Raw genomic sequence first — 26,089 nt, forward strand, 5'->3', positions numbered from 1 at the left:
TGCGACCAGGTTTCTTCTTCTCTGCCACCTCCACCCATCTGGCTCCAATCTCTCCTGCCTCAATTACAGTTTTGGGCTTCCCATCTAGGATGTATCTTTCTATTTCCTCAGGAACACCCTCTAAGAATTGTTGCATTTGCATTAGGAAGGGCAAATTTACTGGAGATTCAACACTTGCTCCTGATATCCAGGCATCCCAATGTTTCACAATGTGGTAGGCATGTCGGGTAAATGACACGTCTGGTTTCCACCTTAGGGCTCTGAACCTCCAACGAGACTGCTCGGGTGTTATCCCCATTCTGACTCTCGCCTTGGATTTAAACAGTTCATACTTGTTCATGTGTTCTTTAGGCATTTCAGCTGCCACCTCAGCTAAGGGTCCATTGAGCTGTGGCCTCAGCTCTACCATGTATTGGTCAGTAGAGATGTTGTACCCAAGGCAGGCCCTTTAGAAGTTTTCTAGGAAGGCCTCAGTATCATCACCTGCCTTGTAGGTGGGGAACTTTCTGGGATGGTGTGGTACCTGGCGAAGCATTGCTAGGGTTTGTTGGTATATTCTGCTGAGCCTTTATCTTCTCCATCTCCTCCACATGCTTCCTCTCTTTTTCCTTCTCCTCCAGTTCTTTGGCCCTTGCCTCCATTTCTTTGTCCCTTGCTTCCATAGCTCTCCTGTGAGCAGCCGCTTGGTGTTGTTCTGCCTCTTTCGCTGCCTCCCTTTCTTTTTCCTTCTCCTCCTTCTTCAGCCACATGAGTTCTAGCTGTCTTTCATGTTCCCTTTGTTTTTCCTCAGCCTGAAATCTGGCTAATTCCAGCTTTTGTCGAGCCGTGGATTTTGTCATTCTAACCTCTCTGTTTTTAACTAACTTTACACCTGAGGTTTAGAAATAAACAAACAAAACTTGGCTGTAAAATTTTGCTGTGCTGGAATAGAATACCTATTCTCTGATAGTGATTGTCAGCCTACAGAAAAAGACAATTCCCTTGTCTCTGCTCTGGGCCCAAATCAAAGCAAAAAACCTCCAACTACTTGGAAACCTGCTTACGAGCAGCCTAAAGGAAAAAAAATTCCTTTTCAAACTTGTGCTCCTTGTAAAAAATCAAAATCCTAAAAAAAACCCTGCCACTTTTGTCTCCAGGCAAATGGGTAGAACACCCCCCCCCATTTACTTTTAGGGGGAAAAAAAACTCTGGGTTGGAAGACTGTGAATTTCCCTGCAGGAGTTAAGTACCCTGCCTCCAGGCAAAGAAAACCTGTAATTCACAAAGATAATCCCCTTTTGTCTCTGCTTGGCCACAAAGCAGAGAAAAAACAAGCTGCTTTCAGTTTCAGCTGCTTTCTGGACTTCCTTTCCAAAGGAAAAAAAAATTTCCTTTTTAAAATCTGTATTTCTAGTTCAAAAAATCTCAAATTGATCTCAAAATGATTTCAGGTTAATTCCACTCTCTGCCACCATGTCAAGGTTCCTCCCCCACTCTGAACGCTAGGGTACAGATGTGGGGACTTGCATGAAAACCTCCTAAGCTTATCTTTACCAGCTTAGGTCAAAACTTCCCCAAGGTACAAAATATTCCACCCTTTGTCCTTGGATTGGCCGCTACCACCACCAAACAAATACTTGTTACTGGGGAAGAGCTGTTTGGAAACGTCTTTCCCCCCAAATACTTCCCAAAACCTTGCACCCCACTTCCTGGACAAGGTTTGGTAAAAAGCCTCACCAATTTGCCTAGGTGACTACAGACCCAGACCCTTGGATCTTAAGAACAATGAACAGTCCTCCCAACACTTGCACACCCCACTCTCCTGGAAAATGTTGGATAAAAAGCCTCACCAATTTGCATAGGTGACCACAGACCCAAACCCTTGGATCTGAGAACAATGAAAAAACATTGTTTTCTTACAAGAAGACTTTTAATAGAAATAGAAGTAAATAGAAGTAAAAAAATCCCCTCTGTAAAATCAGGATGGTAGATACCTTACAGGGTAATTAGATTCAAATCATAGAGAATCCCTCTAGGCAAAACCTTAAGTTACAAAAAAGATATACAGACAGAAATAGTTATTCTATTCAGCACAATTCTTTTCTCGGCCATTTAAAGAAATCATAATCTAACGCATACCTCGCTAGATTACTTACTAAAAGTTCTAAGACTCCATTCCTGGTCTATCCCCGACAAAAGCAGCATATAGACAGACAGAGACCCTTTGTTTCTCTCCCTCCTCCCAGCTTTTGAAAGTATCTTGTCTCCTCATTGGTCATTTTGGTCAGGTGCCAGCGAGGTTACCTTTAGCTTCTTAACCCTTTACAGGTGAGAGGATTTTTCCTCTGGCCAGGAGGGATTTTAAAGGGGTTTACCCTTCCCTTTATATTTATGACAAGGGTATTTCTGAAATTAAATAATTCTTGATTTTTAGAGTCCTTTTAAAGAAGTAACTCAAATATTAAGAGAAGATATCAGAATATACTATTGTTTTTGCCTGTAGCAGAATCTTACATTTTATTGGTGACAGCATAGGGGAAGGAAGTGGGGTAAGGGAGATGCCCTCTGGAGCCACTGATGTCTGACTTACGTTGCAGGACACAGGTTCTGCCAGCCTTCTACTTGGAGAATGAACATATAAGAACATAAGAATGGCCATACTGTGTCAGACCAAAGGTCCGTCCAGCCCAGTATCTTGTCTACTGACAGTGGCCAATGCCAGGTGCCCCAGAGGGAGTGAACCTAACAGGTAATAATTAAGTGATCTCTCTCCTGCCATCCATCTCCACCCTCTGACAAACAGAGGCTAGGGACACCATTCCTTACCCATCCTGGCTAATAGCCATTAATGGACTTAACCTCCATGAATTTATCCAGTTCTCTTTTAAACCCTGTTATAGTCCTAGCCTTCACAACCTCCTCAGACAAGGAGTTCCACAGGTTGCTTGTGCGCTGAGTGAAGAAGAACTTCAGCTTCATCACTTCTGTGATGCATTTAACCTCTCCTTATTGGGGACCTGAGGTTCCTGAGTAGTCTTCTTGGCAGAACAATATGTTTGTGCTTTCTTTTTTTTAAAGAAGACAGAAAGACAGAAAAATATGTCTTGTACTCTGTCTACAGAATGCTGTTTCAACTACTAAGGTCATTGGCTGAAAAGCATGAAGAATTCGCACCGTAGTAAATCTAGTCTGTGTTAAGAATAAACAAAAGGAGGAAGATAAGAATATGCCATTTTTTCATCATACTCAGGTACACAGATCTGTTACAATGGATACTTGAGCCAGCTTGCTGGTTCAGAGCAGAATCGGAACAGTCAGGGGAATTATTACTATTTTTCATTACTGTAGAGCCTAGGAGCCCTAGTCATGATAAAGAACCAGATTGGCTAGGCACTGTATGATCATAGAACAAAAAGACAATCTCTGCCCTGAAGAGTTTACAATCTTAGGCTATGTTTACACTGCAGCCTATGTTGCCAAAACATATGTAGCTCAGGAATGTGAATATTCCACTCCCCTGAGTGACTTAAGTTACACCGACATAAGTGATCACGTGCATAGCGCTATGTCAGCAGGAGAGCATTTCCCACCCGACATAGCTTATGCCGCTCACAGAGGTGTGTTTTTTATGCCAACAGGAGAGCTCTCTCCTATTGGCATAGAGCATCTTTACCAGGCGTGCTGCAACAGTGCAGTTGTATTGCTACAGCTGCTCCACTGCAGTGCTATTCATATAGACATGGCCTAAGTATAAAATGAGATGGCAGATACATACAGACAGATAGGGTAGCAATGAAAAGTATTGGTCAGCATGACAGTCAGTGGTCTCAGCACACCAGTGGACTAACTGTTGTTGATTTTTTTGTAGGTGGCATGGCAGAGGAGAGTTTTAAGGTGAGATTTGAAGGAGGATAATGAGGCAGCTGTGCCTCAGATGTGCTGATTCCTTTGGACTTGAGCACACATCTCCCAACACACACACACAAAAGGGAACTCTTCCTCCTCGAGGGAGAAAACTCTGATTTGGACAGCTGCCCTAAGGGGTCAAATAATAAAATATTTATGTTTGAAAAATAGCCAAAAAATCAACAACCACCCAAGCAAACCCTCAAAGGATAGCTTATTACAGACACAGTACTGTGAAATTTATGCTCAGGCGGGCTGCCACTGCTTTAGACAAGTTGTATAAGAGCATATGCCTCCTTGTGTGGGAAGATTATAAAGGGATGAAATTTCTTGACCCTCCTAAAAGACTAAGAAAGTATTGGGCTGTCATCACCAGATCCTACTGCCAGTTGCCCTGACTATTGGGCTATCATACCTATCTCTTACTGTGGGTCACCATGTCATAATGGCCAGGGTGTTGTTTCCAACTGCTTCTGCTGTCTCCCCACAGCAGTTGGCCATGGAGTGGCGAGACTGACTGCAGCCCAGATGGGGAAGAACAATCAGGCAGTAAAGGGATCTTTTTGCCCCACTGTTTAATTCTTAGCCCCTGGCCGCCTCCTCATGAGGCCAGAGAATTCCTTAGTTTACACAAGTTCAAATTCAGCCTTGTATCACTGCCAAAAATAAAGCTGCCATCTGACATGCTAAGTTCCTCTCCATGCATTCACAAAGAATGATAATGTCGGAGGAAATATTGTCCCTCTCAGCCTAAAAATCCATGACCCGAAGGATATTCTGTGAACAATGTAGTGAGATACAATTCTGTTTCTCAATGGTGTATGTGGCTTTCATCTTTGAGATCCAATGATCAGGAAAATCAATTTCCATCTGTCTTAGTGATACAATGGGAAATTTTGTGGAAATCTGAGGCTATTCAGAGTCACTCCAAAAGTTTATTTACAATCCTGGCTCCTGTCAGACATTATAGAAAGGAATACAAGTTGTATGGGAAGTTGAAAGAGTCTGAAGTACAAAATGAGAAAATACCGTTCTTCAAATGATAGCTTTGGTACTGAGATGAGGTTAGTAGGTACCCACAGTTGCCTCAGCACTATCTGCAAAATTTTCAACCAGCCCTGTTTAGAGTTATAATTCTGATTGGTGCTAGACTCTTTCAGTTTGGGAGAAAATGGCTACCTATAGTTTTGGTCAAAATGAGGTCACAACTGTCATAGCATTCATTCCCAAAGAAAATTTTTAAAAAATGTATTCTTTTAAGAAGCAAAGTCCACTCTTTAGGAGCCATGAGAGTCTCAGGGCAGAGAAGTCTTGTCTACTGCATTAAGACCTGGTAAACAGCCAGATGATGATCATAAATTCATCAAAATTTTACATATGGGTCACCCAGTCTTTATCCACTTCCATTTTTGGCAGAAGACTTCTCCACATATTAGTGCCTAGGTGAAGATGGAGGATATATAGAATCATAGAAGATTAGGGTTGTAAGAGATATCAGGAGGTCAACTAGTCCAACTCCCTGCTCAAAGCAGGACCAACCCCAACTAAATTATTCCAGCCATGGCTTTGTCAAGCCGGGCCTTAGAAAGCTCTAAGGGTGGAGATTCCATCATCTCCCTGGGTAACCCATTCCAGTGCTTCACCACCCTCCTATAATTTCTTCATAAACATTCAGTACAAAATGTTCTGCCTAAAGGATTTAATAAAGGACACCACATATCCCTTATATCGAAAAGATGATAGTGAAATAGTTTCACTATGATAGTGAAACAGTTTTTCCTGATATCCAACCTAGGCCTCTCCCACTGATACTTGAGACCATTGCTGCTTGTTCTCTCATCTGCTGCCACTGAGAACAGCTCCATCCTCTTTGGAACTCCCGTTTAAGTAGTTGAAGGTTGCTATCAAATCCTCCCTCATTCTTCTCTTCTGCAGACTAAATAATCCCAGTTCCCTCAGCCTGTCCTCGTAAGTCATGTGCCACAGCCCCCTAATCATTTTCGTTGCCCTCCACTGGACTCTCTCCAGTTTGTCCACATCCTTTCTGTAGTGGGGGGGAGGGCACTCCAGATGTGGCCTCACCAGTGCCGAATAGAGGTGAATAATCACTTCCCTCGATCTGCTGGCAGTGCTGCTACTAATGCAGCCCAGTATGCCATTAGCCTTCTTGGCAACAAGGGCACACTATTGACTCATATCCAGCTTCTCTTCCACTGCAATCCCCAGGTCCTTTTCTGTAGAACTGCCTCTTATCCAGTCGGTACCCAGACTGTAGCAGTGCATGGGATTCTTCCATCATAAGTGCAGTACTCTGCACTTGTCCTTGTTGAACCTTGCTGAACCTCTCGGATTTTCTTTTTTCTTTCTTTTCTGTAATATACCTCCTGTTGGATGTTCATATTTAAGGGATGATCCTGCTTCCCATCTTGGGGGCAAACTGTTGTACAAATCCCATTGTAATGGATCTCTGGATCTTATTACTCAAAGAATAAGATTTTTCTTTATCTGTGCTTTCAGGTAAGCATAGATACATTTCCCCTAATTTTTGGTGACGTGTTCTTTGAAAAATTAAGAGCCACTAGCTAAAAGACCTGTGAGAGTCTGTGAAAGGTTTTTGGAAGGTAATACAGAAGAGTTGCTCTCCTATAGTTGGAGTTCTTTGAATAGATTATTTGTATGTATTCATGATCTTGGGTTTCACCTGCACACTACCACCCCAATGCTGGGACTCTCTAAAAAGCTGATCATTGCCAGCCTATGAGGATGCTGTTTGAAGACGTGGAGTCCTTCAGGTAAGGTTATGTAAGGAGGCATGGCCTCCACGTACTTTAATTTCTTTCTACTTCCTCAGAGGCTAATATGGAGTCCAAAGAAGTCAGACGGGAGGGGGAGGAAGTCTAGATCTATTGACCGTCTATGTGAATTCCAGTCAGAAGTGTGTATCTTTCCTTTTGCTTTTGAGTATTTCCTATATAGATTTCGGCTCTTGGAAGATGTGCAAGCAGTAACCAATCATTAGGAGGTATGAATGAGAGGGATATTTAATTGAACAATGATTGCAGAATTGCAATGTTCTACAATTTGGACTTCTTTACACCAGTCATCTATTTTTCTTTGTGCTGCTTTGCATTAGTTAATATCTGATACATTAACTCCTTTTAAGTCACTACCTACTCGCTACACTAAGTACTGCCTTACTCTATTGCTATTTTGTTACCTAAAATTTATCACCCAATTAATTGCAATACTCTCTGCAAAAGTCTCTCACTTGTTGAGATGACTCCTCCAGATCAAAATCTTTTCAAGGCCTTCCTTCAGGGCATAGTTTATTCTTTGAAAGACCTCCTCTCCTTCCCCCCCAGTTTAAAACAAGTTCCACATATAAACCTTGTCTTTCCCCTCAACCTGGGGTCTTCTGCAGGGCCCAGAGACTTCTTCCCTTTCATCTCTATCCCCTTGTTCAGTCTGCCACAAGAGCCAGTCTCGAATCTGCAGACCTACTTCCAACTGAGCCACTTGCTGGCTTTTAGCTGATCAATCACAGGTGAAGCTAGGCCTAACTTCCCTTCAAGAGCCAGCCACTCTGACAAATGCTAATGGCAATAAATATATAGGTAATTTTCTCTGAAAATATAACAAAATAGATCTTAACATGACTTCTTTAAAGGCTTTTAAAAATTACCTGAAGAAGCATTCAAAAGAACTGTCTCTGAAAAGGATATCCTAGTCACATGGAGCATATTCTACATATGGACTGTTACTGATAGGTCTTCAAAAAATCTGTTGTTTCACATTTTTTCCCACTTTCCTGATGACCTACAATAGCAAACCGGGACACAAAATATTATATCGGAGAGAAAGATATCAGAAGTCATTAGGGCCCCAAACCGGCAAACACTTAAGCATGTGGAAAAAGCTACTAGGGGAGAGGCTGTTCTAGATTTGATTTTGACAAATATGGAGGAACTGGTTGAGAATTTTAAAGTGGAAGGAGACTTGGATGAAAGTGATCATGAAATGGTAAAAACAACGAAATGGCACCTTAAAGACTAACAGATTTCTTTGGGCATAAGCTTTCATTGGTAAAAAAAGAAAAACCACTTCTTCAGGTGCATGGAGTGAAAATTACAGATGCAGGCATAAATATACTGACACATGAAGAGAAGGGAGTTACCTTACAAGTGGAGAAACAGTGTTGATAGGGCCAGTTGAATCAGGGTGGATGTGGCTCACTCCCAATAAATAAACTGAGTAAGGAGGGCTTTAAACTAGGTTCACTGGGGGAAGGAGACCAAAACTCTGAGGTAAGTGGGATACTGGGAGGAAGCACAAAAAGGAGAGCGCGAGAGGGGAGGACTCCTGCCTCATACTGAGAAAGTGGGATGATCAGCGCGTTATCTTATGTGCCTGTACACAAATGCAAGAAGCCTGGGAAACAAGCAGGGAGAACGGGAATTCCTGGCACAGTCAAGGAATTATGATGTGTTTGGAATAACAGAGACTTGGTGGGATAACTCACATGACTAGAGTACTGTCATGGATGTATATAAACTGTTCAGGAAGGGCAGAAAAGGTGGGGGAGTTGCATTGTATGTAAGAGCACTATGACTGCTCGGAGCTCCGGTATGAAACTGCAGAAAAACCTGAGAGTCTCCGGATTAAGTTTAGAACTGTGAGCAACACGGGTGATGTCGTGGTGGGAGTCTGTTATAGACCACCAGACCAGGGGGATGTGATGGACGAGGCTTTCTTCCGGCAACTAACAGAAGTTACTAGATCGCAGGCCCTGGTTCTCATGGGGGACATCAATCACCCTGATATCTGCTGTGAGAGCAATACAGCAGTACACAGACAATCCAGGAAATTTTTGGAAAGTATAGGGGACAATTTCCTGGTGCAAGTGCTGGAGGAACCAACTAGGGGCAGAGCTCTCCTTGACCGGCTGCTCACAAACCGGGAAGAATTAGTAGGGGAAGCTAAAGAGGTTGGGAACCCCTGGGAGGCAGTGACCATGAGATGGTCGAGTTCAGGATCCTGACACAGGGAAGAAAGGAAAGCAGCAGAATACAGACCCTGGACTTCACAAAAGCAGACTTTGACTCCCTCAGGGAACTGATGGGCAGGATCCTCTGGGAGAATAATAACAGGAAAGGGAAAGGAGTCCAGGAGAGCTGGCTGTATTTTAAAGAATCCTTATTGAGGTTGCAGGAACAAACCATCCCAATGTGTAGAAAGAAGAGTAAATATGGCAGGTGACCAGCTTGGCTTCACGGTGAAATCCTTGCTGATCTTAAACACAAAAAACAAGCTTACAAGAAGTGGAAGATTGGACAAATGACTGGGGAGGAGTATAAAAATATTGCTCAGGCATGCAGGAGTGAAATCAGGAAGGCCAAATCGTGCTTGGAGTTGCAGCTAGCAAGGGATGTTAAGAGTAACAAGAAGGGTTTCTTCAGGTATGTTAGCAACAAGAAGAAAGTCAAGGAAAGTGTGGGCCCCTTACTGAATGAGGGAGGCAACCTAGTGACAAAGGATGTGGAAAAAGCTAATGTACTCAATGTTTTTTTTTGCCTCCGTCTTCACGAACAAGGTCAGCTCCCAGAGTACTGCACTGGGCAGCACAGTATGAGGAGGAGGTGACCAGCGCTCTGTGGAGAAAGAAGTGGTTCGGGACTATTTAGAAAAGCTGGACGAGCACAAGTCATAGAATCATAGAATATAAGGGTTGGAAGGGACCCCAGAAGGTCATCTAGTCCAACCCCCTGCTCGAAGCAGGACCAATTCCCAGTTAAATCATCCCAGCCAGGGCTTTGTCAAGCCTGACCTTAAAAACCTCTAAGGAAGGAGATTCTACCACCTCCCTAGGTAACGCATTCCAGTGTTTCACCACCCTCTTAGTGAAAAAGTTTTTCCTAATATCCAATCTAAACCTCCCCCACTGCAGCTTGAGACCATTACTCCTCGTTCTGTCATCTGATACCATTGAGAACAGTCTAGAGCCATCCTCTTTGGAACCCCCTTTCAGGTAGTTGAGAGCAGCTATCAAATCCCCCCTCATTCTTCTCTTCTGCAGGCTAAACAATCCCAGCTCCCTCAGCCTCTCCTCATAACTCATGTGTTCCAGACCCCTAATCATTTTTGTTGCCTTTCGCTGGACTCTCTCCAATTTATCCACATCCTTCTTGAAGTGTGGGGCCCAAAACTGGACACAGTACTCCAGATGAGGCCTCACCAATGTCGAATAGAGGGGAACGATCACGTCCCTCGATCTGCTCGCTATGCCCCTACTTATACATCCCAAAATGCCATCGCCCTTCTTGGCGACAAGGGCACACTGCTGACTCATATCCAGCTTCTCGTCCACTGTCACCCCTAGGTCCTTTTCCGCAGAACTGCTGCCTAGCCATTCGGTCCCTAGTCTGTAGCAGTGCATTGGGTTCTCCCGTCCTAAGTGCAGGACCCTGCACTTATCCTTATTGAACCTCATCAGATTTCTTTTGACCCAATCCTCCAATTTGTCTAGGTCCTTCTGTATCCTATCCCTCCCCTCCAGCGTATCTACCACTCCTCCCAGTTTAGTATCATCCGCAAATTTGCTGAGAGTGCAATCCACACCATCCTCCAGATCATTTATGAAGATATTGAACAAAACCGGCCCCAGGACCGACCCTTGGGGCACTCCACTTGATACCGGCTGCCAACTAGACATGGAGCCATTGATAACTACCCGTTGAGCCCAACAATCTAGCCAGCTTTCTACCCACCTTGTAGTGCATTCATCCAGCCCATATTTCCTTAACTTGCTGACAAGAATACTGTGGGAGACCGTGTCAAAAGCTTTGCTAAAGTCAAGAAACAATACATCCACTGCTTTCCCTTCATCCACAGAACCAGTAATCTCGTCATAGAAGGCGATTAGATTAGTCAGGCATGACCTTCCCTTGGTGAATCCATGCTGGCTGTTCCTGATCACTTTCCTCTCATGCAAGTGCTTCAGGATTGATTCTTGAAGTCCATGGGGCTGGATGCACTGCATCCAAGGGTGCTAAAGGAGTTGGCGGATGTGATTGCAGAGCCATTGTCCATTATCTTTGAAAACTCATGGCGATCGGGGGAGGTCCCAGATGACTAAAAAAAGGCTAATGTAGTGCCATCTTTAAAAAATTGAAGGAGGAGAATCTGGGGAACTACAGGCCAGTCAGCCTTACCTCGGTCCCTGGAAAAGTCATGGAGCAGGTCCTCAAAGAATCAATTCTGAAGCACTTAGAGGAGAGGAAAGTGATCAGGAACAGTCAGCATGGATTCACCAAGGGCAAGTCATGCCTGACTAATCTAATTGCCTTCTATGATGAGATAACTGGCTCTGTGGATGAGGGGAAAGCAGTGGATGTGTTATTCCTTGACTTTAGCAAAGACTTTGATACGGTCTCCCACAGTGTTCTTGCCCGCAAGTTAAAGAAGTATGGGCTGGATGAATGGACTATAAGGTTGATAGAAAGCTGTCTAGATTGTCAGGCTCAACGAGTAGTGATCAATGGCTCCATGTCTAGTTGGCAACCGGTATCAAGCGGAGTGCCCCAAGGGTCTGTCCTGGGGCTGGTTTTGTTCAATAACTTCATTAATGATCTGGAGGATGGCGTGGACTGCACCCTCAACAAGTTTTCAGATGACACTAAACTGGGAGGAGTGGTTGGTAGGATACAGAGGGACCTAGACAAATTAGAGGATTGGGCCAAAAGAAATCTGATGAGTTTCAACAAGGACAAGTGCATAGTCCTGCACTTAGGATGGAAGAATCCCATGCACCGCTACAGACTAGGGACCGAATGGCTAGGCAGCAGTTCTGCAGAAAAGGACCTAGGGGTTATAGTGGACGAGAAGCTAGATATGAATCAACAGTGTGCTCTTGTTGCCAAGAAGGCTAATAGCATTTTGGGCTGTATAAGTAGGGGCATTGTCAGCAGATCGAGGGACGTGATCGTTCCCCTCTATTTGACATTGGTGAGGCCTCATCTGGAGTACTGTGTCCAGTTTTGGGCCCCTCACTACAAGAAGGATGTGGAAAAATTGAGAAGAGTCCAGCAAGGGGCAACAAAAATGATTAGGGGCCTGGAGCAGATGACTTATGAGGAGAGGCTGAGGGAACTGGGATTTTTTAGTCTGCAGAAGAGAAGAATGAGGGGGGATTTGATAACTGCTATCAACTACCTGAAAGGGGTTTCCAAAGAGCATGGACCTAGACTGTTCTCAGTGGTAGCTGATGACAGAACAAGGAGTAATGGTCTCAGGTTGCAGTGCAGGAGTTTAGGTTGGATATTAGGAAAAACTTTTTCACTAGGAGGGTGGTGAAGCACTGGAATGGGTTACCTAGGGAGGTGGTGGAATCTCCTTCCTTAGAGGTTTTTAAGGTCAGGCTTGAGAAAGCCCTGGCTGGGATGATTTAGTTGGGGATTGATTCTGCTTTGAGCAGGGGTCGGACTAGATTACCTCCTGAGGTCTCTTCCAACCCCAATATTCTATGATGAGGAGGTGTCAGTATCAAGGGAGGGAAAATTTGCTTTCGTAGTGAGCCAGCCACTTCCAGTCCCTATTCAAGCACAAATCAATGGTGTTAAATTTGCAAATGAATTGTAGCTCTGCAGTTTCTCTTTGAAGTCTGTTTTTGACTTTTTTTTTTTTTTTGAAGTATGGCTGTTTTTTAAATCTGTTATAGAATGTCCAGGGAGATTGAAGTGTTCCCCTACTGACATGAAATGGTAGAGTTCATGATTCTAAGGAATGGTAGGAGGGAAAACAGCAAAATAAAGATAATGGATTTCAAGAAGGCAGACTTTAGCGAACTCCATAGGTAAGATCCCATTGGAAGCAAGTCTAAGGGGAAAAACAATTGAAGACAGTTGGCAGTTTTTCCCAACAGACATTATTAAGTGTAGGCACTGACTCCATGGGTACGCTGGGGCTGGAGCACCCACGGGGAAAAATTGGTGGGTGCTCTGCACCGACTGGCAGCTCCCCGCCCTACCTCCCCACCCAAGCTTGCTTCCGCCTCCCCTTAGCACACCGCTGCGTCCTGCTTCTCCTGCCTCCCTCCCAGTGCTTGCGCTGCAGAACAGCTGTTTTGCATGGCAAGTGCTCGGAGGGAGGGGTGAGGAGGAGGAACATGACATGCTTGGGGAAGAGGCGGGGCTGGAGCAGGAATTTGGGGAGGGGTCCAATAGGGGCAGGGAGGGGGCGGAGTCGGGCCAGGGCCTGGGGGCGCAAGCACCCACCGCTGCCAAGGAAAGTTGGTGCCTCTGTTAGTAAGGGCAAAAAAGAAAACTATCCCACTGCTTAGGAAAGATAAGAAGTGTGGCAAGAGATCACCCTGGCTTAACCAGGAGATCTTCAATGATCTAAAAATCAAAAAAGAGTGGTACAAAAAGTGGAAATTAGGTCACATTACAAAGGATGAATATAAAAAAATAACAAGTATGTACAGACAAAATTAGAAAGGCCAAAGCACAAAAGGAGATCAAACTAGCTAGAGACATAAAGGGTAACGAGAAAACATTCTACAGTTACATTAGAAGCAAGAGGAAGACCAAGGAGAGGGTAGGCCCATTACTCAATGAGGGGGGAAAACAATAACAGGAAATGTGGAAATGGCAGGGGTGCTTAATGACTTCTTTGTTTCGGTTTTCACCAAGAATGTTGGTGGTAATTGGATGTCTAACATAGTGAATGCCAGTGAGAATGAGGTAGGATCAGAAGAGGGTAAAATAGGGAAAGAACAAGTTAAAAATTACTTAGACAAATTAGATGTTTTCAAGTCACCAAGGCCTGATGAAATACATCCTTGAATACTTAAGGAACTGACTGAGGAGATATTGAGCCATTAGCGATTATTTTTGAAAAGTCATGGAAGACAGGAGAGATTCCAGGAGACTGGAAAAGGGCAAATATAGTGCCAATCTATAAAAAGGGAAATAAGGACAACCTGGGGAATTACAGACCAGTCAGCTTAACTTCTGTACCCGGAAAGATAATGGAGCATATAATTAAGCAATCAATTTGCAAACATAATAAGGTGATAAATAAGTCAGCATGGATTTGTCAAGAACAAATCGTGTCAAACCAACCTGATAGCTTACTTTGACAGGGTAATAAGCCTTGTGGAGGGGGGGGGAGTGGTAGATGTGGTATATCTTGACGTTTGTAAATCTTTTGATACTGTCTCGCATGACCTTCTCATAAACAAACTAGGTAAATGCAACCTAGATGGAGCTACTATAAGGTGGGTGCAAAACTGGTCAGAAAACTGTTCCCAGAGAGTAGTTATCAGTAGTTCACAGTCATGCTGGAAGTTCTTGGTCTAGTTCTGTTCAATATCTTCATCCATGCTTTAGTTAATGGCCTAGAGCAGAGGTGGACAACCTATGGCTGCTGGCCGGATCTGGCCTGTCAGAGCTTTGGATCTGGCCCGCAGGATTGCCACCTCCATGGTGTGCTGAGGGCCTCGCGCCGCTCCCAGAAGCAGCCAGCACCACGTCCCTGCGGCCCCTGGGGGAGGGAGGGCAGAGGGCTCAGTGTGCTGCCCTCGCCTGCAGGCACTGCCCCCTGCAGCTCCCCTTGGCCAGGAATGGGGAACAGCAGCCAATGGGAGCTTCGGGGGAGGTATCCACAGGCAAGGGCAGTGCACGGAGCCCTCTGCTTCCCCTCCCCCAGGGGCCGCAGGGACGTGGTGCTGGCTGCTTCTGGGAGTGGCACGGGGCCAGGGCAGGCAGGCAGGGAGCCTGCCCTGAGCCCAGTGCGTGCCACTGCCACCCTGGAGCTGTTCCAGGTAAATGGCACTGGGCCGGAGCCTGGGCCCCGAACCTCTCCTGCACCCTACTCCCCAACTCCCTGCCCTGAGCCCCTGCTGCACCCTGCACCCCTCCTGCACCCCAACCCCCTGCACCTTGCACCCTCTCCTGCACCCCAACCCTCTTCCCTGAGCCCCCTCATATGCCCCGCGCCCCTCCTCTGCCCCAACCCCTTGCCCTGAGCCCCTTCCTGCACACCGCACCACATCCCACACACTCTCCCACACCCCTGCCCCAGCCTTACATTCATGGCCCTGCATGCAATTTCCCCACCCAGATGTGGCCCTCGGGCAAAAAAGTTTGCCCCCCCCCGCCCCCGGCATAGAGAGTACACTTATAAAGTTTGCAGATGATACCAAGCTGGGAGGGGTTGCAAGTGCTTTGAAGGATAAGATTAAAATTCTAAATGATCTGGATAAACTGGTCTGAAGTAAATACGATGGAATTCAATAAGGACAAATGCAAAGTACCCCACTTAGGAATTGTCAAGATTAGAGGACAAAAAGAGTGATGATACATTTTCAAGGGGTGGAGTGTGAAGGAAAGCAGTTTAATTCTGAGGATTAAATCCACAATTTGACAGTCAGAGAAACCACAACAGATAACAGCATAAATATGCTTTGAATTAACTCAACAGCAAAAATTGAAACTCTTGTAAAGAGCAAAGAGGAAAAAATAGAAAGTATTGTTGGAGCCCAGTATTCTATTTCAAACTAGAAAATTCATGATTTTTAAAAGTTACTTTTTAGAGTTACAGTGCTTTCAGATGTTTTGATCTGTTTGCTGTGATATTTTTGTTGGATACATTCACAAAACTTCCCCATAATGAAATTTTTTTTTCCAAGAATGAACGGTTATATAACTTACATAATTGTCAAATCAACATACTGTCCTATTCTGAGATAAATTGAAGCCATCTGATGTTACTATCATTTGAATATTGATTTTGACAGTGATAGCTTGTTTCACACTATAGATGAAATTGGAAAGTTGGCAATTATCAAATGTTTGCTAATTTTGTTAGAATGAAAACTGTTCAGAGCTATAATTGTATTTTTCTGACAAGTGGAATTATTATTCTCTTTTGCAGGGGATCTTTCCTGCTAACTATATTCACTTGAAAAAGGCAATCGTCAGTAACAGAGGGTGAGTATTTTTCTTGATTATTAAGAAGTTGCCTCATTTGTGTAAATGGAGAGAATCTGAGAAATGATCTGGTTGGAATTTTGAAGGGAGATTGTCAAAAACTCCCCCCCTCAAATTTATTATTTTTTCTTTCTTGTTGTGTATGATACTTAGGGCTCTACCAAATTCACAGCCATGAAAAATGCATCACAGACTGTGAAATCTGGTCTCTCGCCGTGAAATCCAGTCTTTTGTGTGCTTTTACCCTATACTATACTGATTTCATGGAGAGACCAGCCTTTCCCAAATTGGGGGTCCTGACCCAAAAGGGAGTTGCAGGGAGGTTGGAAGGTTATTTTAGGGGGGTTGCAGTATTGCCACCCTTTCTTCTGCGCTGTCTTCAGAGCTGGGTGGCTGGAGAGCAGCGGCTGTTTGCAGGGGCCCAGCTCTGAAGGTAGCGCCCCGCCAGGAGTGATGCAGAAGTAAGGATGGCAGTACCATACCATGCCACCCTCATTTCTGCTTTGCTGCCTTCAGAGCTGGGTGGCTGGAGAGTGGCGGCTGCTGACTGAGGACCCAGCTCTGCAGGCAGCAGCACAGAAGTAAGGGTGTCAATACCATACCATGCCATCCTTACTTCTGTGCTGTTGCTGGTGGTGGCTCTGCCTTCAAATCTGGGCTCCCAGCTAGCAGCTGCCACGCTCCAGCTGCCCAGCTCTGAAGGCAGCACCGCTGCTACCTGCAGCAGCACAGAAGTAAGAGTAGCATATTACAACCCCCCATACAATAACCTTGTGACCACCCCCACCCCCAACTCCTTTTTGGGTAACGACTCCTACAATTACAACACCATGAAATTTCAGATTTAAATAGCTGAAATCATGAAATTTATGATTTTAAAAATCCTGTGAGAGTGAAATTGATCAAAATGGACTGTAAGTTTGGTAGGGTCCTAATGATACTCTTTGAACCTTGAAAATCAAATGTCATTCTGTGGGGTTCTGTCCTCCATTTGTCAATGTCCCAATTGTATTTTTAATATTGGAAGAACAAAAATGACTGTGTTTACACTCCTCTGGTTGTGCACTGGAAAAGTAACATATGGATGATGTCATCAGTAATATGTACACTTTTAAGAAACCATTCACACTCCCTACTCACTGTTCTCTAACTTACATGGGCTCACTTTGATTGATTATAGTATGCTAAGGAAGCACAGATATGCAGCTAGCACCTCTTATTTTGCTATGATCAGACCTTCAATTACTTCTAATGATTCTTAGCCTCCTAAGTGCTTAAGTTACTTTTGAAAATTGAACTAGGAGTATCATTTTTAAAAGCATCAAAGATCCAAAGTCCCCCTTTTTTTCAAAAGGGACTTAGGCAGACACTTTTGAAAATTTTACTTTGTGTGTGTAAAAGAGTGTCCTGATGATGAAGTCTAGGTATTGTCATCTAGGAGCAGAGTTTGATATTAATATACAATAACTCAGGGCACATCTTTAAAAAATTTGATCAGCTGTACACAGTCAAAACTTGGGAACAGAAGGCCTTGCTGTTTTATGACCCCTTTCATGCAATATTTTGTTGACATTACATGTTTCAAGAGACAGTAACTAAGCTAATAACTTAGAAGGGGGATTTGACATTTCAAAGTAAGTATCAGGCTATTGAACCATTACAGGCTGAAAAAAAATCTGTGCATTAGGTGGTGTTATGTACCAAAGAAATATAAACTTCCGAAGGAAACAATGAGATCAGTAAAAACAACGAGGAGTCCTTGTCGCACCTTAGAGACTAACACATTTATATGGGCATAAGCTTTTGTGAATGAAGTGGGTTCTAGCCCACAAAAGCCCAAATAAATGTGTTAATCGCTAATGTGCCACAAGGACTCCTCATTGTTTTTGCTGATACAGACTAACACGGCTACCACTCTGAAATGAGATCAGTGACCCACAAATCAGCAAAATTGGCGTATGAACCATTGAAGGCAACATCTCCTTGCTTCCATGAGGCGTTAGCAACTAAGACTGAGCTACAGAGATGCTGGAGATCATTGCTGTGAAGAACTGCTCTGGCATATTGAGGAACTGTATGAGTGCAGGGCAAAACAATCAAGGGATACAGAAACAGTGTCCAAAACTTAGCTTAGCTTAAGCAAAACTTAACTTTAGCTTAGTTTCTTTCAATGCCCAGCTTGTAAGTGTATTTCATTAGAAACATTCTGGCATTCAAGGCTGGGGAAGCTAAAGGGAGCCTCAAGACAACCTGCACTGGAATTTAAACTTTAGTTACTCATGCTTGTTCAAGTGTGACGTACGTGAAAACCTATCTATTTAGAGTCTGACCTTGTCCATTGAAGAAATGCAATTTACAGGTTAAAAAAAATGTTTATGATGTTATAAAGTAGACCAGTAAAGACCTTTATTAAATTGTACAGCAGGACATTTGACCAATTTAAGATTTAGGCAGACACAACATGACATTTCATTGAAAGTGTAGACGTAGTGTATAGAAGAATGCAAGCTTATAGGAATCTGAGCCATGATGCTTCAATGGTTTAACTGTAATCCTGTTATGCACTCTCTTTAAATTCAACCACATACTTGAAGGTTAGAGTTAATCTAGCAGAATGTACTTTCTTGTCAGTAATGAAAGAAGCTTGCAAACCATTTTCTAAAAAGAATCTTTAGGAAAAGTTTTCTTTAGATTCAGTGAAATTATTATTTACCTATTCTCACGTAAGACAATATTGTCTGGGTTTTTTTCTACCTCCAGAAGATTTCTTTAATGTATACTGGGTTATTTTTCAACCCCTCTTTTGTAGTTCAGTGACATTTTACGAAGAGCCCAACAGAAACTAGATGATTTTCAGCTTTCCTGATTCCCAGTTCTCAAGTTGTTGCCAACAGGCAATCATTTTGATTCTCCATTTGGTGTACATTTTCAGTGCAAGCCACTGATCTGATCTTTGACTTACTGTTTAAGATCTCGGTTCCACATAAAAAGCAACATTATTCTAAGTGTTTTATAGGCTGATAAAGAAACTTCTTTAACAAGGATCCTGAAGGTACACTAAAATGATAAATGGACTATAGAAAATAATTTGTCAGAGGCAAATATGAACTTTTCAAACACATTAAGAATGGGATTATTAATTACAAGACTCTCAGGTCCCTGTTCTTCCTTCAGATATACCCATGCAAACCTTTAAAATCAAGGAATTCATACAAAAGCCAGTGCAGAGTTATACACATTATTTACCTGGGGCATGATCACCATTGGTACAGATAGATGGGTGTTTGTGTATTTGGTCCATCAGACACATGGTGTCCAATTAGGATACGGGAATTTTTGTTCCCAGCTCCTCCCTTTCTAGGCTCCCCCATCATTCCTTGACTCAGACCAAAGAAACAGCTAGTGTATCATGCTGAAATGCCATTTTGGATCCTCTACTGCCTTAATCTACAGAATGTAAAGCAGGTAAAAGACAAGCCAGCTGGGAGCTACAAGCACTGTGCTGGATGAAAGTCTACTCTTTAGTCCCCCATTGTGGGTCCCTTGTACATGAGTTCTCAGATACAGAGATTTTGCTCTTTTGTCTTCTCCATATGGAGCCTCCTGTGGGGGAAAAGCCAAGTAAAATGCCACCGTGCTTCATCTCCCCATGCAGAACAGGCAGTTTCTTTCAGGCCACACCACAGCAGAAGGAAAATGGGGAGAGTTCCTTTGAGGTGCCAGTGATTCAGGAGGAGGCGGTCATGATAACTGTGTGGTCTTTTCCTCACGCTGAATTCCATGACCCCTTCCAGGACTGATATGTTCACAAGAGATAGGCAGAAGATGCATGAATGGTGCACAGTGTGAAATGGAGTCAGTGAGGGCAAGCTTTGAAGAAGGGGACAGAAATGGAGGAGGTATGGATTTACAGTGCTGTACACCAACACCCCCTGAAATTCTCCCTCTTTTTCCAAGTCTGCACCAAAAAGTTATGAGAATCTGAAAATGTGATGAGCAGTTCATGTTAGAAGGGCTAGGTATAATTTAACCCCTTGACCAGTTGACCCAGTGACTTGCTTTGCTTTGATCTCACTAAGTCACATAGGAAATGGTTGAACATGAATAAGGCTGCAATTTAGTCGTGGAGGTCATGGAAGTCACGGATTTTGTGATTTCCAAAGACCGCCATGACTTCAGTCAGCGCTGGCTGGGAGCTGCAGGGTTCTCCGCCGCCTGCAAAGGCAGGGAGCTGTGGGATACCCCCTCTACCGCAGTGGCAGGGGGGACCCCCACAGCTTGAAGCTTCCAGTGGAGGGGGACCCTGGAGCTCCCAGCCTTCCCACAGCTTCCCAGGTGCCTCATTTTGTCATGGATATTTTTAGTAAAAGTCAGAGACAGGTCACAGGCTTCCATGAATTTTTCATTATTGCCTGTGACCTGTCCATGACTTTTAGTAAAAATAGCTGTGACAAAATCTTAGCTTTAAACATGAGTCATGATTGTATTACCTTGTTTACTAGTCTTTCATCTCCCCTTTATTTAATCACAGCTATTTTCCTTGATAATACTACTAAAGTAAAAATAAATAAATAAAATAAATCTAAAATCAGGATGTACATGTTGATTTTTGAGCATTTTAAAATATTGCTCTTAAACCAAAACTTTTGATCTCAGATCAAAGTATCGAAAAGCAGCCCCTGCAGGCAATGAACAAGTAAAACACACATTCCACGAAAGCTGGTAAGGATAGAGCTCAAACTTATAGTACTTCAGTATAGCTCAGTTTCAGTGGCCACAGTATGTCACCATGTACATTTCACTCTCTTAGTTAATCCTTTTACTCCATATTGGAGTAACAGATTCTGTCCTCAGTATCTTTTCACTATTACTTCTTCAAAGGGGCAGTCGTTGCTGATCAATAGCTGAGATAAATCCCAAGGGATGATACCAATTTGGGGGGAACAGAGCCATAGTTTTATTTAAAAAAAGTTATAAGAACCATGTTTTATAAACACATTTTTTTAGGTGGAGTTGTACCTCAAAAACCCCTCTCTCAAATGACCTCATAATTGTACCACTAACCCTGTGCTCCTTGCACTCCCTATGATTTACGGCAAACTGCAAGACCAACTGAACCAGCATGTGGACTTTAGAGTACTTAATATAGTCATCTTTTAAACAGTAAGCCATCCTCCACTTTAACTGTAGGAAAGCTACCACTCCACTATAATGACTAGGCCAAATGGCCACATCCAAAATTGTTAAATGCCATTAAATAAGAGGTTGACAACTTCTTGGGTCGTAAGGCATAAGCATCTGCCTCATAAATTTGTGAGGTGATTACCTGGTCATCTCACACCTTCATCTGGCATTAAAAATTGTATCAGTCTTTGCAGACATTTGTTGATCACTGTGTGCACCAACCACTGCTGTAAGGTACATCGGCCTCCTTTAATTCATTGGTGGCAAAATCTGCAGTGAGAACCCCTACTCCTGCGCTGTTCACACACAGCCTCTGGCATGTAAGCTGCTCCCAGCTACTTGCAAGTGAATGACACTGGACAATATCTCCGGTCCCAGAAACAATCCTAGGAACCTTCATCTTGCAGTGTCCAATTATGCCAACTAGACGCTGCAAGCTTATATAAATTCATCAATTTAACAGAGAAATTGATATGTACCAGGCTTGTTCTCCCAAGGGGAGTCTCTGACACACTGCAAACCAAATGCACTGCTTCAGGTAGAATAAACAAACAGATTTATTAACTATAAAGGTAGATTTAAGTGATTATAAGTCAAAGCATAACAAGTCAGATTTGGTCAAATGAAATAAAAGCAAAACGCATTCTAAGCTGATCTTAACACTTTCAGTATCCTTAAAACTTAGATGCGTCTCACCACAGGCTGGGTCTTCAGCCAAGCTCTCCCCTTTGATCAGTGGTTCAGTCACTTGGTCGTGGTGGTGTCTGTAGATGTAGGTGGAAGAGAGAGAGAATGGCAAAATGTCTCTCCCTTTTATCATGTCCTTTCTTTCCTCTTGACTTTGTTTCCCGCCCTCCCCTTCAGGGAGCATTACCTCATTGCAGTGCCAAATGCCCAAAGGAGGGGGGTGACTCCCTCAAGGGTTTAACAGATTCTTTTGTTGCTGCCTAAGCCAGTGTCCATTGTTCCTGTGAGGCTGTCCTAGGTTTGTACCATCCATGCCCTGACAAGGTGTGAACTGCCTCTCTGTTCTTGGAGAGTTTTTGCATGGGCTTGCTTTAAGCCATGAGGATACATTTTCAGCCTCGTAACTAGATACATGAAATTATAATCTATAACCTTACTATAACATTACTGTAACAATTACTATAACATCACTATAACAACCATGCTCAGTGCATTATGAGCCTTCTGAAGACACCCAACATGACAAACTTTGCATTGGATACCACACAATCATTTTATAAAGATTAACATGGGGGTGTAGGGTGTACCCCCGAGGTACAGAGCATCACACTGAGTATTTAGAGAAATACATATTGACTCAATATTGTAACCATTTTCTAACATTAGCTTTAGTTTGTAGTGAGGCACAATTATAAAACTCCTGGATAAATGGATTAAAATTAAATGTTGCAAAGATGATGGGAAAACCAAATTAAAGTTTGTTTTGAGAATTTGGTTTTACATGTAAAAAATGCAGTCTTTTATTTAGATAAATCTTCAATTTCTGTTATTTATTTGGAGCTAGCATGAGTACACAAGGGGAAGGTGAGGGGGGAAATGACTGCTTTCTTTCTCTCTCTTTCACACCCTGCATAAGGGGGGGAACAGCAAGTAGCCTAAATTTGGTGAGGAGTAGGTGAAACCATGGCCCTACCCACTGCAAAAGCTCACAGAGCTGGCTAGGTTCAGAGAGCAGGGAGAAATATGTATCATCCAAGAGGAAGGGCAGTGAGTGCACGCCTCTAGTGTTCTTTGCAGTGCTGGGATTGTGCCTCCTGAAGCAGTTTCTCCTGGAGCTTCTTTAGAGTCAGTGTAGCTCCTACATCACTCCTCTACTCAGATCTGTGAATAAATTCGACAATCTAGCACTTGATATTTCAGAAACACTGATGCCTGTCACAGATTATTTTTGTTTTTTGTTTTTTAATTGCTAGAATAGTAGAAGCTTGAGATACACTTTACTTCCATAGTTCTTGCTAGTTGTTGTACGATACCTAGCATTTGTATTTGTTCCATTTAAAAGGCCAAGTAAAGGAACTGATGGCTCCAATAATATAAAAAGCAGATTATTACACTAAATCACATTATATTATTACCATACCGTGTGCTCAGATGGTGTGGAGGAATCCTGCTTCTCCTTCTATGGGTGTGGAAGACCCTGAACACAGTGGAACTAGTGTGATTCTTCTCCTTAGTTGGTGGACAGGAAGCCCACACAGAGACTTTGTAACCCACTGCTTTAAAGGGTCTCGGGGCTGAGGAAGGTGCATAACTAGTGGATCCATAGAGTAATGGATTTGTTGGCCAGAGTGCTGAACATAGGGGAGAGGATCAGCATAGTCTTGAGGAGACACTTCATTCCTGTGGAACTCCCCAGGCACAACCTGGTTACTTTGGCTGTGGGATGGGCATAGGATGGCGCATAAGGGATATTAGCACATCATAATCAGAAAGACTCTAATATTGAACTTTACTAGAATGATAATTAAATAGTGCTCTCATATAATTAGGAAATACTCCCTCTCTTTGCAGGTTCCTTGCAGGAGATAATGGAGTGACAGTTGTTCTACTTCCTGAAGATATGTAATGTGTTCAGCATAATAGAGGGCTATTGCTAGAATATTGTGTTTAAAAATTCTTAGAAGTGTTTAACATTTAATAGACTATAGACATTAGAAATGCAAAGTACCTATTTTTCTTTAATTGGCTGTAATATAAATAATAATAATGTCTTTGTGTCACAAGGTAAATTTGATAAAAAAAAGAAAACAATGTAAACATTCCTATGGGCTTCAGAGCTCAATTTAGAGCCCCTGGAAAGGCAGTCTGATTGATTGGCCAGTTTTTGGAGAGCATGTTGTAATAATTGTTCTTTTCTATATATATTGCTTACATGGATTTCAGGTCATTTATATTGATTTCTACCTTTTCATGAGAGCCTTTGTAAACAGTATTTTTCTGTTTTACAGACAGTATGAAACAGTAGTTCCACTTGAAGATTCTGTTGTGACTGAAGTCACAGCAACGCTCCAGGAATGGGCTATCCTCTGGAAACAGCTGTATGTGGTAGGTACAGTGAGAACAGTGTTTTTTATTCCACCGTGTGTAGAAACAAGTGTTGTGTTTCACACCATTTACTCCATCTAAGAAATGATTGTTGTACATGTGACATGTTGGGAACCTGTGGAATAATATTAGCAAATTATTCTGGGAGTGACTTTTAGAGGTAGTGAGCATTTGCGGCTGCTATTGACTACATCTGAAATTGTGGATGGTCTCAACTCTTCTGTTGTCTAAAATTTCCATTGCCAAAAACTGATGGTGAGTTTTATAGATTAATCATTCAACATTTTAAGAATTCTTATGGTATCTGTGTGTGAATAACCCTGTTTAATAACACATGAACTTCAAGGACTACCTTTAAGAACTTTTCCATAAATGACTCTGAAGGATTATTCAACACAGTTTGTAAATGTAAATATTTCCTATAGCGTAGCATCAGCTTCTTCAAAACTTACCTAATTGGTGCTCGAAAACAGAGAGAGCCCTACCAAAATAAATTCTGAGTTAGATCATTGTCTCTGTTCAGAAATAAAAATGTGTTAAATAAATTAAGAGAAGGCTTCTTGAGTTGATTTTCTTTTAAAATTAACTTTCTTGGTAACGTTCTTGTTTTCATTTGATGCTACATTTGGTTCAAGTTTTCTGGCCACACAAAATTTTGAGAAATGGCTGGCCTGATCCCATTGTCAAAGGGAACAAAAAGCAAGAAAGGCAGCTTGCATATTTGAAATTTTATTTTCCTTTTCTTTTATTGTCTATTTATCTATGATTACTGTATCTGCTGTATTAGGGCCAGAGACACCAGGTGAGCCATGCATGAAACTTCCCTTGACTTAAAAGGAATTTCTCCATGTATTGCTGGTGTGGCTTTGCTCCTTTATTAAGCCTGAATATTAGTAGTCTATTTTCCAGCTACAGTACATAGTGTTACTCCTGGGGGGATTCTGCATCACTGCGCATGTGCAGAATTTATGTCCACCGCAGATTTCTTTGATTTCCCAAAGAAAAATGACTTTCTGATGGGAAAGCAAAGGGAAGCCACAAGAACAGTCATGTGACCTTCCCCAGCAGTATGTTATGGGTGCCCAGGGCAGCCAGCAGAGAGGTAAATCGCTGTGGGGCAAGGGACAGGATTGGGGAAGACCTGGCTGATGGCTCCTTCCCTGCATCGGGCTCAGCTGCTGACAAGACTTCCTCTTAACCTGCATGGCATCTGGGGCTGGGTCAGACCCACCTCCAGATTTTTCCCCCAACTGCTGGAAGCTTTGCAAACTGCCCCTTCCCTTGCCAGCTAACAGACTTTTCAAATTAATATTAATGTATCACTATATCTCTTCATATATGTTAGAAGCATTATCAAAGCTGCACAGCACTTGTGTATAGGTTCAGAAGTGAGTATTATCACCATTTTACATATGGTGAAACTGAAGCAGGGAGAAGTTAAGTCATGGCTAAATTGGTTGAGGGCACACATTGAATCAGTGACAGAGCCAAGACTAGAATTCAGGAGCTCCTGGCTTTCAGGCCCACATCCATACCACAGGGGCACATTGGCACTCATTTATCTTGTAATGTTCATTCTAAATGCTAGAGTGCTATTAGGTCTGGCTCTAAGCAGGGCCGGCAGAAATTTTTGATTATACAAAAACTGTAACTTGAGCATTTAAAAAAAATCTCATTTAATTAGTATACTATTTAGCTTCCTTAGTAATGAGATATATTGTTGCTGTACTGAGTCAGCCTTGTAGGAAAGTCCCATACCATGGGTGTCATTAAAAGGCTAAGTTTACCATTCAGTTATTCTAAGGATTTGTCTACACCTGTGATACTCAGATGTCTGTTGTTCAGAGTCAAAATTAGCAATCAACATTATCCAAAAGAGCAACAGTAGTGTGAATTCATTGTTTCATTTACTATAGTACTATATATTCTTCTTTAAATATTTAGTGTGTGTATATATGTAT

General features: G+C 42.8%; 1 protein-coding gene across 9 annotated transcripts in view; it reads left to right on the forward strand.

Annotated features, from left to right (window-relative positions):
- DOCK3 (dedicator of cytokinesis 3) overlaps window positions 1-26,089 on the forward strand; it is a 609,762-nt gene that overhangs the window by 174,255 nt on the left and 409,418 nt on the right. For all 9 annotated transcript variants that reach the window (XM_048858121.2, XM_048858128.2, XM_048858122.2 and 6 more), the window contains exons 4-5: window positions 15,817-15,872; window positions 24,032-24,128. In XM_048858121.2, coding sequence (XP_048714078.1) covers window positions 15,817-15,872; window positions 24,032-24,128 — 153 coding nt within the window. The remainder of the gene's footprint in view (window positions 1-15,816; window positions 15,873-24,031; window positions 24,129-26,089) is intronic.

This window comes from Caretta caretta, chromosome 7, assembly GCF_965140235.1.
Source record: "Caretta caretta isolate rCarCar2 chromosome 7, rCarCar1.hap1, whole genome shotgun sequence".
In the NCBI taxonomy this organism is placed as follows: Eukaryota; Metazoa; Chordata; order Testudines; family Cheloniidae; genus Caretta; species Caretta caretta.